General features: G+C 36.5%; 1 protein-coding gene across 28 annotated transcripts in view; it reads right to left on the bottom strand.

Moving 5' to 3' along the window:
• CRPPA (CDP-L-ribitol pyrophosphorylase A) overlaps nucleotides 1–17,963 on the bottom strand; it is a 292,251-nt gene that overhangs the window by 236,677 nt on the left and 37,611 nt on the right. For all 28 annotated transcript variants that reach the window (XR_012010932.1, XM_072783932.1, XM_072783927.1 and 25 more), the window contains one exon: nucleotides 17,631–17,780. Coding sequence is in view for 27 of the 28 variants with exons in the window: in XM_072783932.1 (XP_072640033.1) it covers nucleotides 17,631–17,780 (150 nt within the window). In the remaining variant the exon portion in view is untranslated. The remainder of the gene's footprint in view (nucleotides 1–17,630; nucleotides 17,781–17,963) is intronic.

Here is a 17,963-nt window from a genome sequence, read left to right as displayed (position 1 = left end):
ATCAAAAAGGTTTTAGATTCTTCAACATTTTCAACATGAATGATTTCCTAAATTCTGAGTAAAAGTGATAATCTTTTACAGAAATTTAAAAAGCAAAACAGGATACATCTTAAGAATATATATAACAGTTATTTTTAAAAAAACATTAAAAAGAAGTTCTTACAGAATATTAGTAATTTAGATTGGAAAGGGAAAGAAAAAGTAGTTTAAAACAGCAGCATAACAAATAAACAATAGCAGCCAACAATAAACCAAGACAGATCCATCAACTCAGTTCTAGAGATTTAAGGCCCCAAAATAAGATGGAATGAAGAAGTTTGTACTTTCGATGAATCACTTAATTCTACTCCTGAAACTGTCACATTATTTGTTAACTAAAAGTTCTAAAATTTAAACTTGAAATAAGTCTGTAATTTAATGTATCTCTTAATACATGTTAAATACTATTTTCAAAGTTAAAATATATTGGGGTGCAAGGAACAGATTTATTTTTTTTAAGATTTTATTTATTTATTCATGAGAGACACACAGAGAGAGGCAGAGACACAGGCAGAGGGAGAAGCAGGCTACATGCAAGGAGCCTGACATGGGACTCGATCCCGGGTCTCCAGGATCAGGCCCTGGGCTGAAGGCAGCACCAAACCTCTGAGCCACCCGGACTGCCCCAGGAACAGATTTCTATAGTTTTAATACATGAGAAAATTATCAGGAATTCAGGGGTTCAGGAAATAAGGAGGGAGTGTGAAGCCCAAAGTAGAAGTATTTTCTCTGTTTAATAAGCAGAAAGCTTATGCCCAAAACATTTGGTAGGATAAAAGGTACGTATGTAATAGGGAAACCACAAGTCGTGATCCCAAAGATCGCAGTTCTGAGCAGTAAAAGACAATTTCTGGTCCTGCTAGGAGCTGGTACTTTATGTTGTGGCTATCAAGGACCACATTAAGTCTTAAAGCTGTGGGACAACATGGACAAACTTGCAGTTATAAAGATCACTTGGGGGCTTACGGAGATGGAACATTAATAAAGGTAGACAAGGCAGGCAGGAGGCCAACTGTCAAGAGATTTTCCCCTACCCTCAAAGTGCCCATGTAAGATAGTAAGAATTAAGATATTTACGAATCAAAATTTGGTGCAGCAGTTTTAAATTAAGGGAAGCTACAGAAAAAAATGTGTGTAGCAGTCACTTATACACTGGTCTCTATACATATAAAGGAAAAGAGAAAAATTAGTTTCCAGTTAAAGCCTATGAAATTATTTTCTGGAGGTAGGAGATTCTTCTTCTCAATGGAAGGTCACAATACTTTTTCCAGCACTTTAGAAGCTTCCCAAAATGGGACCAGAAAAATGACAAGGCATATATAAGCCTACCTAAAAGAATTGGTAGAAGAAAAAAATAGAGATAGGAAGCAGAGAAACAAAGATTAAAAAAAAAAAAATCAGGAGAAATAAGACAAATTGGCAGACGTTCAACCGCAGAGCCACCCAGGCATCCCTGGCCATTGCATTCTTAGAGACTTAAGGGAAAGTTTTGTTTTCAAATTGAGGGTTTGTTTTGCTTTTCCTTAAAGGTGTTTTTACCCTTTCAAGATAAACAAGCATTTTTTAATATAATACAGCTTTTCAATCTCCATTGTAATTTTATTTGAATATTAACTGTGTCCACAGTAAAGTCTATGATACAAACCAAAAGTACATACTAACAGAGAACAACTGTCACTGGTTGAGTCCTGCTGTGTACTCTATGTAATAAGTACATATTCATGAAAATAAATTGCCTTCTAAAATTCAAAGTAAAATAAAATGAAACTCTCTGAAAACCCAAAAACTGTTAGAAATGAGACTAGATCTGCCAAGAGATTTCACAATCTGTATCATTTCAGAATATGATCTTGAAATTGAATTATGCAGTTTGAAAAGCTCCTTTGTAGGAAAAGCTATTTCATAAAGCTGCAGAGAAGTATTTGCTGTTATCTAATAAAAATTGTCTGGACCAACCTGAAATCTTCATAGTGTTCCTAGAGAAAACATAATTTACTACTGAATGTGTTAAGTTACCAGTTTTTCTTTTCCTTTAGCAACTTCCTAACTGGTCATTGAATATTCCTTTAAAAAAATATTTTATTTATTTATTCATGAGAGACACACAGACACAGGCAGAGGGAGAAGCAGGCTCCATGCAGGAAGACCGATGTAGAACTCGATCTCGGGACTCCAGGATCAGGCCCTGAGCCGAAGGCAGAGCTCAACCGCTGAGCCACCTGAGCCACCCAGACATCCCGGTCATTAAATATTCTTAAGAAATAGATTTTAGTTAGGATCATAAGAACCAAAGACTAAATATCTAATTGCATGGAGAAGAATCAAATATGCAAGTGTTTATCTTAACTATCTCACACCTGTAGGTTTTTAATGAGCTTTAATACCAATCCAGATACCCATTTCAGGATTCATATGTACAACCAGTTTTTCAATTTTATACACTAATACACACCTACATTTAGAAATAAGCATAAATACATACCATATGTAGTCAATAGAACTTTATATCCTGCCCCATCAATATCAAATCATGAGCATTTTCGTGCCCCACTGAAGTTTCCAAAAACACAACTTCAGGTGACCTTTTAAGTTCCTAACAAATGTTTGCTATTTGATTTCTAGCATCGCAGCCTGAGAAGCTTACATTTACAAAAATGCTCCCACTAACTAACTTTACAATATTCACCCATATTTCTAATATTTTCATAGGACTTTCTTAAATGTTTCAGGAAGTATTTATAAATACACCAATATGTACATACATATTTATCCCCATGTTCAACTCGTAATTTACATTAGTATCAACATACTATCATATATCTACATATACATAGGTAGGTGTATGAAATTCTTTCATTTGACAGTTTTAAGAATCTAATGTAAGGCATGAAGTCTTCCAGGTGCTACAAGACAAAGACCCTGCACTCAGAACTCACATACCATCATCAGGAAGCCACAAATACTTACCATTATTTTTACATGATTGTATTTTTGGTATCTAATAAGACTAACTAAAACAGAATCAAGGGATAGAAGAGATAATTTTACATAAGATTATCAGTGAAGCCTTTTTTGGAGGTCACATTTGCACAGGGACAAATGAACAGTGGAACACTGCTCATACCTGGACAAGGTGGCCTGAAGAACCAGTACATAGGCCTTTTTTGTGTGTGTTAATATGCACATAGATTCTTGGATATCCTTTTCATTCAACAAACACTTGGGACTAATATACCAGGCAAGTTGCTATTAACAGATACCATCCTGCCTTTGCGGGTCTCAGTCTAGCAGGGTAGTTAAGACTTCCTATATACAAATTCCCAAGTCATTTTTCCACTTTAATTTGGATGCTGGACAGAAAAAAAACAAAAAACCAAAATAGAGAACAGGTCACTAGGAAAGTTACCAGGAATCGGCCTAATCTAGTTGGGAGTGGGAAAATGGGGAAGACAGGAAAAGATTCCCTAAGTGATAACTTAGGCATTATCTAAGGATATGTAGCAAGATAGGAAGAAAGACAAGTTCCAGAAAGGAAGAAACTCATGTGTGAGAAAATAAGGTGACCATGGCTACAACATAAAGAACGAGAGAATGAAGGAGAGCTGACAGTAGAAATGCTGGGGCAAGTAAAAGGCCAGCAAATTGACATACACAATGTCATCTTGATACCTATGACCTCTCTATTGTTTAGTAAGTCATCTATAACCTCAACTTTCACATCTCTTGCTTTTTTCATGTACTATTAAGAGAAGTTTCTTCTACATGTTTTAAGTTTATATGACCTTAATAACAATGGCCCAATTTTTGCTCAATTCCCCATAAATGGGAAATATTATGTATTTTCTATATTAGTTCCACAAAGACAAGGGAAACCCTTGATAAAAAAAAAAAAAAGGTCTCCTCCATTTTTTTTTTTAAAGGCAAGTTTAAAAAGGTAAGAGTTGCCAAACTTCACACCCTCTTACCATATCTGTTTACAATTGTACACATGTGCTTTGTATTCTTTCTTGTCCTGTGGATGACCTACGGTATTCTCCTAATCAAGATCAACTCTAAAACCATTAATACACTATCCCCTATCATTTCTCAATATGGCATCACTTCCCCCCCCCAACTATATTATTCCACCAGCATATCATTATGTTGTTATATCATCCCTCTTAATTCCTTTATCTATATCCTCCTTCAGCCATCACCTCCACTTCTTTGTTCAATATTCATGGAAGCTTCTCCAAAGGGAGGCCCTCCTTTTCTCTAGTAAATCCACACAGGTTTCCATATTGACCACTGTCTTCCAGTGATGGTAAGCTCACACTGCCAAAACTTATGATCAGTTCTATTTTTTAAACCAATATGCAGCATTTACTACAAATGCTCAATTTTGATACATGTTTCTTACTAGGCTTCTGTATCATTACTGTATGGCCAACCTCTCTCCTGTCCCCTTAGCTAATTCCTCCTTACCTCCTGTGGTAGACTGAATAAGGCCTCTCCAAGATGTCTGTGCCCTATTTCTCCAGAATGTGAATATATTGACTTATATGTCAAAGGAACTTTACAGATATAATCCAGTGAATGATTGTGAGATGGTGAGATCATCATGGATTACTCTAGTGGGCCTGACATAGTCACTAGCAATCTTTTAAGAGCAAGGCAACGAAGATCAGACTTGCTGGTGATGGGACAGTAAAATAAATCTCAAGGTTGCAGAAGTTTAAGAGCCAAGAGCCAAGGAATACAAGTGGCCTCCAAAAATTCAACAAGTGAGGGAAATTATCTCTTCTACAGCCTCTAAAGGGAACACAGCCCTGCCAATACTGTGATTTTAGACTTCTGGTCTCCAAATAGAGAATAAATTCATGATGTTATAATTCACTAAGATGGTGATCGTTTGTTACAGCAGCAATAGGAAACTAATACACCTCCAACCTCAAAATCCTGGACTGCTCTAAGGTTCAGTCCTTGTATGTGTTTCATTCATTCTGTACCCACTCATTTTGTCTTCTCAAATCAAACCAAATGTAGTCAATGCCTATATGGTGACAGCTGCCAAGTACTTATCTTTATTTGGACCTCTGCGCTGAATTCCATATTTTGTGTCCAACTACTTCCTTGGTATTTTTAAGGTGTTTAAAGGAAACTGCAGGCTTAGCATATTGAAACTAAACTCTTCAACTCCCATGAAATCTTCTCATCCTCTAGCATTCTCCATCTCAGTAGGGCAACTGTATTCTTCTAGTTATTCAGAACAAGTTCTTTATCTAGGAATCTCCTCTTACCCCCAAACCCCATATACAATCGATAGGCTAGTCCTCTTCATTTTATCTTCAAGTATTCAGAGCACAAGCACTTCACATCTCACTGTCTGCTCTCCAAATTGTCCAAATAGTCATCATGACCTTTTTCCATCAGTATCAAGGCTCCTTTCTTCTTTGCCTTCTACAATCTATTGCGTCTCAAGTGGCAGGATGAAGCCATGAAAGTGGGACTCTACACAATCCCCTCTTCAATTTCCATCTTCATTCAGTACAAAATCTGAAATCTATACCATGGTCATCAGAACCCTACATAATATGGGACTCAGATGCTCTCCAACACATCTCTTCCCAGTCCTTCCTACCAGAATCACTATTCTCTAGCCTTTCAGACCTTCTTACATGGTGTCCTATACCTAAAATATTGTACTCTCACTTATTTGCATGACTCATTCCCTTCACACCCTACCTTCAATTTAGCCTTCTCACAGAGTATTTGTCTGAGTACTTAAAGTAAACAGCAACCTCTCACTCCAGAACTCTATATCCTACTCTTCTCTTTGAACACTTATCACCATTTGACTTACCATGCACGTGCTTATTCTCACTTTAAAAAAAAAAAAAAAAAATCCCAAAATGTGTAAAGGCGGCAAATGTTAGACAAGGACTATTTTTCAAAACTTATTTTACTTTTTTATTAAAAGACAGACTTAAAGGTACTATCATCAACACTTTTCTTCTGTTTGTGATACAAATAGTTTCAATAAAATGGACAATACCAAAGTTCAGGACCCTGTGAGACATTATTAGCAATCTTATGCTAACAGACCTGGTTAAGTTGACTATACATATTCACTTCTCAAATGTTCTTTGAATCAATACTGTCATCATACTGGCTCCTCCATGTATTGAATAAAATTTTCCATTTGTTCATTTTATATTTTAATGTTGCAATTTTTACTTTTGTAAATTATCCTTTTTTAGTAGGGGTTTCTCTCCCCCATTAAATGTAATCCTCACAGAAAGAGCCCAACAGGACAGCAACATAGGAGACTCCTGAATTTCCCACATCCTACAGCCACATCAGAAGCAATTTCATATGAAAGCTATCTAGAACCCAGCGAGCGACTTCTACACACTGGCAGGTGAGAAAAATGCCTTTATCGAAAGAGTCAAAGTTGGAAACTAACCTAAATCATCTCAACACAGCACAGCATGATACAATCAGGAGAGCACTCCCAACTCACAGCTTTACAGCTTCTCCCTATTAAGCAAAGGGTTTGTATCACATATCTATAGTCCAACCTTAAGACTCCCATGTGACAGACAGGATCCTGATACCTCTAAATGCTGAACATCTATTAAGCTTGTGGTCATAGGACTCTGAAAACTTCACTCTGCAAACTTAACAGCAATTTTTTCAACAGGCATGTATATGTAAACACCAACTGCAGTATCTCCTTAAGGATCAAACAAAACCAGAGAAAAGGATTCATTTTAAGAAAAACGGAAGATAGGAGTTAACTACCAACTTTACAAGCTATGTTTATGGAGGATCTGACTTCTAATAAACCACACCTCTAACATACTGGCTACTCTTGCCTCTCAACTGGAGAGGCCAATAGGCATTTCCCCTAACTCCCTCCCTCTAGACTGCTACAACAATAAAATAAAGTCACCAGTATCTCCCTGGAAGAAGCTTGTACACATACTTGAGTGCCCAAATTTTTGCACGTGCTTCTTGAGATGGAAACGCAAATTACCTAGGAACTTTAATAGCCAACAGGGCACACACTCATGAGTCCCACAGGACCGTAGCAAATCCAGCAATTTTCAACACATCAAAACTTATGGGATACAGCAAAACCAGTTCTAAGAGTAAAATTTATAGAGCTAAGTCCTTTTTATTAAAAAGCCAAATAATTTTTTTTAAGGAAATAGGAACTACTAAACTTTACACCTCAAGGAAACACAGCAACAGAGTAAGCTCAAAGTTTGAAGGAATAACAAGGATCAAAGTAGAATTAAGTGAAAAAGGGTACAGAGATAATAGAAAATATCAATGAAAACAGTTGGTTTTCTTTAAAGTAGAATAGACAAACCTTTAGCTAAACTTTCCAAGACAGAAGTCTAAATTGTAAGCAAAATATCTAACAGTATAAATGATAACATGAGTATAAAAAAAAAATCACTGTCTTGAACAACAATGTAACCATTTCTTTTAGATTATACTATTTATGGGCATAAATTTCTAGGTATTTACTCAGGACTGTATCAGAAACATAAAATCTTAACAGAATGATTACTAGTAAGGAGAATCTGTCAGTCATCAGAAAGATGACAAACCCAAGTCCAGAACCAGATGGCTTTAGCAGGTAATTTTCCTGAAAACTTAAACAATTAACGACAATGCTCCTCAAACTCTAAAAAAGAGGAGAGATTACTTCCAATCTTATAAGGCCAACATTACTTTCACACCAAAACTAAACAAGGACTCTAGAAGAAAATTATATACCAATATCGATGATGAGCACAAATGCAAAAATCCTCCAAGTATGAGCAAACCAAATTCAAGAATACATCAAAGTATCAAACACCATGGTCAAGTGGGATTTATCCAAGAAAGGCAAGAATGGTTCAATATGTGTGTGGGAGGCAACAATGTTGTATAACACATAAAGATAAAAAATATGATACACTCAATAGATAAAAAGCATTTTATAAAATTCAACATCCTTTCATGATAAAAACTCTCAAGGGAGGTACAGAGGGAACATAACTCAACATATGTCGTATATGACCAGCCAACAGCTAACAACACAATGCGGAATCACTCTTTCCAAAAAAAAAAAACTGTGCTGCAAAATAATCTCATCAATTTATTTCAGCTTTAACAAAGTATATTTAAAATAAAATCCTTCATTAAAGGTAGTCTATTTAGTCCCTGTTGCATCTCAGCACCAAATATATATTCAATGTTTACCAATACATTTCCACAAAATAGGTCTTAAGTTGAAAAACAGTTCAAAATGTTTATCTTTTATCAGTTAACTTGTATATAACTAGTTAGTTTTTCCTTTCACAGTTTCAGGTTAAAACCTATTCATTTTGATTCAAAAATCAGGAAGCCACCTTTTGGGTAAGGTTGGGGTTTTTTTTGTGGGGGGGGTGTTTATTTTATAACTTTAGGTATGGCCTTTGTTGTTTTACTTTCCCTTTCTTCTGAAGTGTTCAATATTGTTTTATTAGCCTATGAAAATCAATACATGTATACAAATTATATGAAGTGAAGAGCAAATTATTTCAGGTATTTAAGAATTCTTGTGCGCATTTATGTTCAATTTTCTTAAGAACTTACAGCAAAACCACTCTGCTGTGCTGCTTTTCTCAAATATGCCCAAGACCCAGTGCAGCAGGCCCCTTTCTCAGAAGACTAGCAGGAATCCCTGCCTACACCATGTCTTCTGACTATAGCATTCTGCAAGGCTTCATGACTAGTGGAAGCACCATAACGTCCCACTTAACAAGTAGACCAGAGCACACCTGGTTACAACTCGCCATATTCATGCCAAGGATCAAAAATTGTCCACTACAAGCAAGGAGAGCTTCTGCAGACAAGTGGCCTCAAAGATAAGAGGGGGTTCCCTCCCACAAAGCACAACAGCAGAATGCACGCGAAACACACCAGAGACACTCCTTGGAGCACCAGGCTCTGAACACTATATGACCTCTTTTTCATGAAGCTATTCCTCTCAAGAGCAGGAAATGTAACAGGCTTTTTTTTTTTTTTTAACACACAGAAGAAAAAAAATGGTGAATTTTTCTTAAAAAATAAAATAAATAAACACACAGAAGATGACAGAGACTTAGACATAATGCCAAGATGGAGGAATCCATCTCAAAAGAATGAACAAGAAAAAGTCACAGCCAGAGATCTAATCAAGACAGATACTGGTAATACACCCAATGAAGAATTTAAATCAACAGTCTTTGGATATTTGCCAGGCTTGAGAAAACCATGTAAGGCATCAGTGAAACCCTTACTCACAGAGTTAAAGAGCTAAAAAAACAACCGGTCAGAAATGGAAAGAGCAGTAACAGATTCAAAACAGACTGGATGTAATGACCACATGAGTGGAAGAAGCAGAGGAATGAATGAAGAAAGTAGAATGCAAAATAATAAAGCTAAAAGAGAGAAAGAGAGAGAGAATGAATTATGATCAGGAGAGTAGATTTAGGGAACTTAATGACTCCATCGAACATAACAGAATTCATATCATAGGAGTCCCAGAAGAAGAGAGGGAAAGGGGGCAGAAGATTTGAGGAAACACCTGAAAACTTCCCTAATCTGGGGCAGGAAACAGACATCCCAATCCAGGAGACATAGAAAACTCCCACTAAAATCAACAAAATAGTCCAAAATAGTTTTTTTTGTTTTGTTTTTTGGTTTTTTGGGTTTTTTTTTTTTTTTTTTTTTTGTGAAATAAGCCAGACACAATGGGACAAATACTATATGATTCTACTTCTATGAAATCAAATACATAGAAAAGTAGAACAGTGGTTATTAAGGGCTGGCGGGGGGAATGGGAGTTATTGTTTAATGGGTAGAGAGTTTCTATATGGGATGATGAAAAAGTTCTAGAGCTGGATAGTAGTATGGCTGCATTAACATAAATATATTTAACGCCGTTGCACTATACACTTAAAAATGACCATGATGGAAAAAAAAAAAAAAAAAATGACCATGATGGTAAATTTTACGTTAAGTATATTTTACCACAATCAAAAAAAATGTAGTAGTGGATGCTGTAGAATACTGCTCAGATGCCACCTTCAGGACCAAGACACCCAGCACCCAAGAGCTGAGTCCTTCAGGAATTGCCCTAGGCTGAAGGGGGCTTGCCTCTCTCAAGATTACATCCCCTCTCTGGTGACAGCCTACATCCACTGAGTGATCATTGTAGGGCACAAATGGTCAACCGTTTTGCTTCTGAATGGCTATCCTGGCCTCAGAGCTCCCTGTGGGGTTGGCTGAAACCTCTGCTATCATGGAATCACAGTTCAAATCTGCTCATAGATGTTATTCCTGAAGAGTCTTCCTACTAATAACCACCCTTGCAACCATCTCAGAGTCTGCTTCCTGGGGAACACAGCCTGATTCTCAGTCGGTCATTTTCTGAGTAGAGGCGTAAAACATGTTCCCATTCCTGGAAGAGGCAGACCTGTATATCACTTAGAGCTTTCTGCAATTCAGCAATCTCTTCTTCCCTCTGCTGCACTTTTTTTTTTTTTTAATGTGGACTATTTTATTTGATTCCCATATTAACTCTACAAGGCAGGTACTCAGAGTATTCACAGTTTAGAGGTGAGGAAATTGAGATCAAGTGAGTGTTCAAGGTCAGAGAACTAGGAAGTAGTAGGGATTGGATTTGAATCTGGTTAAATCTAATTTCAGAGTGTTCTCTTAAACCACTCCAGTTTGCTTCCTCCCATGAGATGATAAATTTCCTCTTCAAACCTAAGATTTGAGACTCCCTCAGCAGAACTACTCTGAGACCCAGTGCCTCAGAGCTGAGCGAAGCACAAAACAGAACTCAACTACTTTTCTGCTTCCTCACATTAGATGGGTTTAGACATTCTTTCATTTGGGGGGCTGGAGGGGCAATTATCTAATTGAATGAACTTTTAAAACTGTATAAACGGAGACTGGAGTTATTTTTCTCATTTTCAGAAGTCCATTAAGTAGGGAAACTGAACCACATGTCTCCCATGGAAGAAAGTAACTTGGAGATGACTTGATGAGGTAGGTGATTTGGGCTGGGCGGGGAAAGCTTGAGCCTGAGTGTGTTTGTTGATTATGAGCACGGGACCAGAGAAGGTGTTAGCAGTTCGAGCTGACCTATTGTAGCTAAATTTGCAAAATGTAGTGATAAAGAAAAAATCCTAAAAGCAGTAAGACAGAAGAAGTCCCTAACTTACAAGGGGAAGACCCATAAGGCTAGCTGTAGATCTCTACACAGAAATTTGGCAAGCCAGAAGAGAGTGGCATGATACATTCAACGTGCCAAATAGGAAGAATCCACAGCCAAGAATACTCTATCCAGCAAAGCTATCACTCAGAATAGAAGGAGAAATAGTTTCCCAGACAAACAAAACTCAAGGAGTTTCTGAACACTAAACCAGTCCTGTAATAGATACTAAAGAAGACTGAGTGGTAAGTAAACACCCAATGTGCCAAGAATAGAAAGGAACAGAGAAAACCTCCAAAAACAATGACAAAACAAGTATTAAGTGGCACTAAATACCCATCTATCAATAATTATGCTGCATGTAAAAACACTCAACACTCCAATCAAAGCACAGATGGTGTCAGAATGGAAAAATAATAACATCAACAAGACCCATCTATATGTTGCCTAGCAGACACTCATTTTAGACCTCCAACACCTGCAGACTGAAAGTGAGGGGATGGAGAACCATTTACCATGCAAATGGACATCAAAAGAAAGCCATAGTAGCCATACTTATATCAGACAAACTGGATTTTAAACCAAAGACTGTATCAGGAGATGAAGAAAGACACTGTATCATAATAAAGGGGACTATCCAAGTAGAAGATTTAACAATTCTAAATATTTATGCCCCTAATGTGAGAGCACCCAAATTTATAAAATAATTAATAAATATAAAGGAACTCTTAGCTAATACTATAATAGTAAAAGACTTTAACACTCCACTTACATCAACAGATCATCTATGCTGGTAATAAGCAAGGAAGCAATGGCTTTGAATGACACATTGAACCAGATAGACTTAAGATTTATTCAGAACACTTCATCCTAAAGCTAAATACACCTCCTAGGTCACAAAGCATGACCTAACAAATACAAAAAGACTGAGGTCATACCATGAACATTTTCTGATCACAATGCTATGAAACTTGAAGTCAAACACTAGGAAAACTTTATATAGACCACAAATACATGGAAGTTAAATAACATGCTACTAAAGAATGAATGGGTTAACCAAGAAATCAAGGAAGAAATCAACAGAATTGGAAACTAATGAAAATTAAGGCAACAGTCCAAAAACTTTGGGATATAGCAAAAGCAATCCTAAAGCCAAGTATATAACAATACAGGCCTAACTCAAGAAACAATAAAAATCTCAACCCAATCTCACACCTAGAGGAGCTGGGGGGCGGGGGAGAACAACTAATGAAGCCTAAAGCCAGCAGAAAAAGGAAAATAGCAAAGAACAGAGCAGAAATAAAAGACATGGAAACTAAGGAAACAATAAAACAGATCAATGAATTCAGGAGCTGGTTCTTTGAAAAAATTAATAAAATTGATAAAACCCTAGCCAGACTTATCAAAAAGGAAACCAAGGGACCCAAATCAATAAAATCACAAATGAGAGATAAAAAATAACATCCCAGAAAAACCATTATAGTAGTATGAAATTATATGCTACAAATTGGACTATCTGGAAGAAATAGGTAAATTCCTACAAATATAAACTACCAAACTAAAACAGGAAGAAACAGAAAATTTGAAAAGACTAATAACCCAGCAAATAAATTGAATCAGTAATAAAAAATCTCCCAATAAACAAAAGACCATGGCTGGACAGCTTCACAGGGGAATCCTACCAAATATTTAAAGTAGAGTTAATACCTATTCTTCTCAAATTGTTCCAGAAAATGGAAATGGAAAGAGGACTTCCAAATTCATTCTAGGAGGTCAGCATTCCCGTCTCCAAAATCAGACACTCACTTAAAAGACAGAACTGCAGTCCAATATCCCTGATGAACATGGATGCAAAAATACTCAATAAAATACTAGCAAATCAAATCCAAGAGCACATTAAAAGAGTCATGCATCATGATTAAGTGGGACTTATTCTCAGGCTGCAGTGGTAGTTTATTATTTTCATATCAATCAACATGATCCATCCCACTAATAAAAGGATAGATAAGAACCATATGATCCTCTCAGTGGATGCAGAAAAAGCATTTGACAATGAACAACATCCATTCATGACAAAATCCCTCAACAAAGTAGGGTTAGAGGGAACTTAACTCAACATCATAAAGGCCATATATGAAAAACTGACATGTAATATCATCCCCACTGGAGAAAAACAGCTTTTTCTCTATGGTCAGGAACAAGACAGACACGTCCACTCTCACCAGTTATTTAATATACTACTGGAAGGCCTAGCCCTAGAAATCAGACAGCAAAAAGAAGTAAAAAGCACCCAGGGTGCCTGGTTGGCACAGTTGGTTAAGCATCTGCCTTCAGCTCAGGTCATGTACCTAGAATCCTGGGATCGAGCCCCACATTGCTTCTCCCTCTTCCTCTGCTGGTTCCCCTGCTTATGCTTTCTCTAATAAAATCTTTAAAGAAAAAAAAAAGGCATCTGAATTGGCAAGGAAGAAGTCAAACTTTCACTATTTGCAGATGACATGATATTCTCTATAGAAAACCTAAAAGACTCCACCAAAAGACTGCTAGGCCTGATAGAGAAATTCACTATAGTCACAGAATTCAAAAACATATAGAAATCTATTGCATTTCTATACACCAATAATGAAGCAGCACAAAGAGAAATCAAGGAACCAATCCCATTTACAGTTATACCATAAAATATAAGATATATAGGGATAAAGCTAACCAAGACATAAAAGATCTGTACCTTTAAACCTATAAAACACTGATCAAAGAAAGTCAAGAGGATACAAAGAAACGGAAACATTCTATGTTCATGAGTTAGAAAAACAAATATTGTCAAAATGTCTACATTACCCAAAGTAATCTACACATTTAATGCCATCCTTATTATAATAGCATCAACATTTTTCACAGAGCTAGAAAAAAATCTTAAAATGTGTATGGAACCACAAAAGATTCCAAATAGTCCATGCAATCTTGAAAACTAGAAGTAAAGCTGCAGGCATCACAATTCTGAACTTCATGTGTAGTGATCAAGACAAAATGGTACTGCCACAAAAGCAAACACAGATCAATGGAACAGAACAAAAACTTTGAAGTGAACCTACAACCGTTTGGGCAATTAATCTTCAACAAAGCAGGAAATGATATCCAATGGGAAAAAAGGATAATCTCTTAAATAAATGGTATTGTGAAAGCTGAACAGCAACATGCAAAAGGATCAAGGTGGACCACTTTCTTATGCTATACAAAAAAATAAATTCAAAACGGATGAGACAGGAAAGCATCAAAAACCTGGAGAACATAGGCAGTAACTTCTGAGTTGGGTCATAGCTATTCCTTACTAGATAGGTCTCCTGAGGCAAGAGATACGAAATCAGAAGTAAACCATTGGAACTTAAAATTAAAATCATCTGCACAGCAAAGGAAACAACAAAACTAAAAGTTAACCCATGGAATGGGAGAAAATATTTACAAATGACCTGATTAAAGGTTAATATCCAATATATAAAGAACTTATGAAACTCAACACCCAAAAACATAATCCAGTTAAAAATGGGCAGAATTTTAAAAAGGGCAAAATACATCAGTAGACATTGCTCCAGAGAAGATATATCAATGGCTAACAGACATATGAAAAGATGTTCAACATCACTTATCATCAAGGAAATACAAATCAAAATTACCATGAAACCTCACTTTACACCTACCAGAATGGTTAAAATTAACATAGGAAACAACAGGTGTTGGTAAGGATGCCAAGAAAGGAGGACTATTGGTGGGAATGCAAATTGATGCAGCCAATCTGAAAAACAGTATGGAGGTTCCTCAAATGTTCACAGAAGTACCCTATGATCCATAAATTACACTACTAGGTATTTACCCAAAGAATACAAAAATACTAATTCAAAATGATACATGCACCCCCCCCATGTTCACAGCAGCATTACCTATAATAGCCAAATTACTACAAAAAAAAAAAAAAAAGCCCAAATATCCAACTAATGATGGATAAAGATGTAGCATATATGTACAATGGAGTATTATACATCAAAAAGGATGAAATCTTGCCATTTTCAACTATGTGAATGGAGCTAAAGAGTATTATGCTAAGTGAAGTAGGTCAGCCAGAGAAAAACAAATAACATTATTTTACTCATAGGTGGAATTTAAGAAACACAATAAATGAACGTGGGGGGGTGGCAAAAAGAGGGAAACCAAGAAAAAGACTCATAACTAAAGAAAACAAACCAAAGGTTACTGGAAAGGAGGTGAGGGTGGGGGGTTTGAATAGATGTTGGGTATTAAGGAGGGCACTTATAGTCAGCAGCAGGTGTTCTATTTAAGTGATGAATCACTAAGTTCTACACCTAAAACTAACATTGTACTGTTAACTAGCTAATTTTAACAAATTTTAAAAACTTGGGAAAAAATTAAATATCTTACAGGAAAACCTTCACAACAATTCTATAATTAAGAATTCTTCATCATGGGGCATCCGGGTGACTCAGTTGTTGAGCATCTGCCTTTGGCTCAGGTCATCATCCCGGGGTCCTGGGATCAAGTTTCACATCAGGCTCCCTGCAGGGAGCCTGTTTCTCCCTCTGCCTATGTCTCTGCCCCCCACCCCCACCCCCCGTCTCTCATGAAGAAATAAAAATCTTAAAAAAAAAAATTTTCCTCATCTGAACCACAGAACATAGATAATTATTGCCATGTTACTACTTTCTGAATTCTCCCAAGAAGAGTGTTTAATTCATTACATACAGTACAGCCTTAGGGAGGGTGCTCCCAACCTGCAGTGTGCATTAGATCACGTGGCAGAGTGGTTTGTTGAGACAAATTGCCGAGACCCATTCCCACAGTTTCTAATTAATTAAGTCTGAGGTGGAGCCCATGAATTTGCATTCTAACAAGTTCCAAAGCATGCCAGTGCTATCTGGGAACCACACTTTGAGAACCAGTACCTCAGTGCATAAGCACTTAATTCAGCAAAAGCTGTTGAAAAAGCTTCTCTGATGTGCAGAACATGAGATTATATTCAAGTTCTCTTCTAAAATATATTAGGAGAAAGGTATGTGATAACTCCAGGTGTTTAAGGATGAATAATTTCAGGCAATAAAGAAAATGTGATCTAGCTCTGCAACATTTAGGCTGTAGAACAAAGTACTTGAATTAAAAATTGGGGCATTAAGGAGGGCACATGATATAATGAGTCCTGTTGTTACATGTAACTGATGAATCACTGAACTCTATCTGTGAAACTAATATATCATATGTTAATTGAATTTAAATAATTTTTTTAAAAAATTATGACAGCTTAACATTGATATAATTAATGGCCATATACAGGTCAATTCCTGTACTCCAAAGTCGTCATTTTAAATAAATAGTTCAAACCATGGCAGACTATTCATATCATTAAAATGTATTCTTATTTACATCATCCCACTTTAAAACTAACCAATCAAGATCGAATCAACTTATTATGTGATCACCTTCTATCCAAAACAAGAGGCATTGTTATAAATGCCAAAATTCCTATTACTACTACTACATATTCTTTAAAGTCCATCATTCCAAACTCTTCACTGATTATTTAACATCAGCCAAACGATAAGTTAGTTCTAATTTAATTCACTGGGAAGTTTCTGACAAGCATAATACCTAATAATCAGGAACCATTTATCCATAAATACCCAATAAATCTCGGTAAAAGTTATATAGGTCCCAAAGCATTTCATTACATGAAAAACAAAGATAACCCAGAAAAATCTAACATGAATGAGCTATGTGAGATTTTTAGTCAGTTAATTCAATTGTTAAAAGTATAGCTGTGTAGGAAATTTACCGTAAAAGCCTTAAATGGCTGTCCTTTGAATACCCTTCCACCTTGATATGAGAAATTGGCTTTTGCAGTATTTTCAGTCGGCAGGTAACTGCTAAGTGTGGTTCACTAACTTTTACTGTTTGTAGAAACATGGCTGATGTCAAACACTTGTTTTCCTTCCGGGAATCTGAAATTTTTGTACATTCTAAGGCAGGAGATACCTATGTGACCAATCACCTTGGACACCAGTCTCAAATGCACTTCCCTGAAGTGTTGCCAAATTTTCATTGCTGATGGGGAGAAAAGAGGATGCTTTGTGTGACCCCTCATGGGAAGATGAGAACTTACATTAAGAGTACACATGGATTCTTCCAGACTCTCCACGTGTTTCTCCTATGACTCAGTTGTGAATCCTCTCCACTTCACCATTAGCAATTCTAACCATGAGTTCAACTATAGTGGAATACCACAAGTTCTTCCAGCAAATCCCCAAAAAGAGGAGTAATCTTGAGGACCACCAATATAGACACTTTCAGAAATTAGGATTCTTACCTGCTGATATGCTTCATAGATCACATCAAATAGAAAAGCCTGTGGCATTTCACTTGCTCTGTGTCTGGCACGATCAAGTGAATGGTCTAAGCAACCATCAGCAGATGGACTGATCACAGTAGATACAAGAGGTCGAATTGCTCCTGCTGCCTAAAGAACAAAAGATCGAAATAAACATTTATTTCACTTAGGGCATATTTCAAAGTCAAACTGAATTTTCTCATTTTGGGGAGGTTTTATTCCTAGCTTTAATAAGTACTCTCAAGAAAACATTTGACCAAGTGTTGATTTGGTTTTGAATTCAGTATTTTACATCAAAAACCCTCTCTCTTA

The sequence above is a fragment of the Canis lupus genome, chromosome 18 (assembly GCF_048164855.1).
Source record: "Canis lupus baileyi chromosome 18, mCanLup2.hap1, whole genome shotgun sequence".
Taxonomy (NCBI): domain Eukaryota; kingdom Metazoa; phylum Chordata; class Mammalia; order Carnivora; family Canidae; genus Canis; species Canis lupus.
Note: the sequence above shows the minus strand (reverse complement) of the source record. Positions and strands in the feature narration are given on the sequence as shown.